At 38.5% G+C, this 892-nt stretch overlaps 1 protein-coding gene across 1 annotated transcript; it reads right to left on the minus strand.

The window, feature by feature from the left end:
- Positions 1–273: 273 nt before the first annotated feature.
- LOC112528938 (probable transcriptional regulator RABBIT EARS) lies at positions 274–834 on the minus strand. The gene has a single exon (XM_025139987.1). The coding sequence runs from the start codon at positions 832–834 to the stop codon at positions 274–276; it is 561 nt and encodes a 186-aa protein (XP_024995755.1).
- Between the last annotated feature and the right edge of the window lie 58 nt (positions 835–892).

Consider the following 892-nt stretch of genomic DNA (forward strand, 5'->3'; position numbering starts at 1 on the left):
TATACTACAAAAACACTCACAAGTATGTATGTATGTATGTATGTATGTATGTATGTATGTATGTATATATATATATATATATATATATAATTAAAGATTAAAAATTGAGAAGTATTTCACCTAAATATGTAACTCCCATTCTTGTTCCAGTTTCCACAAATATGCTTCCTTCTCTTGCCATGGATATGAAGCATCAAATATATAGTTGTAGTTGTATGATTGATTGAAGCAGTTAATACACTCTTTCAGATTCATAAGAGGAAGGACTTCATGCTATGGATAATGACCTAGACGTAGCTCTAAATCAACTTCATTTTCCGGCCAATCTTCTTGCGCAGCATTTGCACTCCTTGTATTGCTATGTTCCATTTCAGAAGTCCCAATCCCAAGATTTAAGTTCACTAACAGATGCTCTTCATGCAGGGCATGGTTATCGAACTGTGAGGCAACCGAATTACATGGGAAATTAGGGTTTGATGGTGTAAGCTGATAATCATGATCACCTGTCCGAAACCCGAAAGAAGACCCACGATACTGAACCTCTTCGTTAGGAATACTCTTGAAAGATTTAGGAGAAACCATCAAGTGATCTTTGTTGGGCTTGGTTGAAGCAGTAACAGTAGTAGTAAAAGCTTTCTGTTGTTTAGCTTTGGCCTTGTCTTTTCTGTGGATGTTCATGTGACCTCCTAAGGCTTGAGCGTTTGTGAAACCTCTTTTGCAGAAAGTACACTCGTATGAGCGGCCCACACCATCTTTCGAGCTGTCGGGAGACAACGAGGGACCAGTTTCTTGATCGCTCGAAGTTCCTGAACTTCTGTGTTTCTCAGAACCCATAATTTTCAAGAGGGATTGTCTTGCACTTTTCTAGGTTTGAGGGTATATCAAGATCAAG

The sequence above is a fragment of the Cynara cardunculus genome, assembly GCF_001531365.2.
Source record: "Cynara cardunculus var. scolymus isolate 2C chromosome LG 16, CcrdV1, whole genome shotgun sequence".
Lineage (NCBI taxonomy): Eukaryota > Viridiplantae > Streptophyta > Magnoliopsida > Asterales > Asteraceae > Cynara > Cynara cardunculus.

Bases quoted from the DNA above. Each gene is read 5' to 3' on its own strand.
- LOC112528938 (XM_025139987.1), bottom strand. From the start codon at position 834: ATGGGTTCTGAGAAACACAGAAGTTCAGGAACTTCGAGCGATCAAGAA.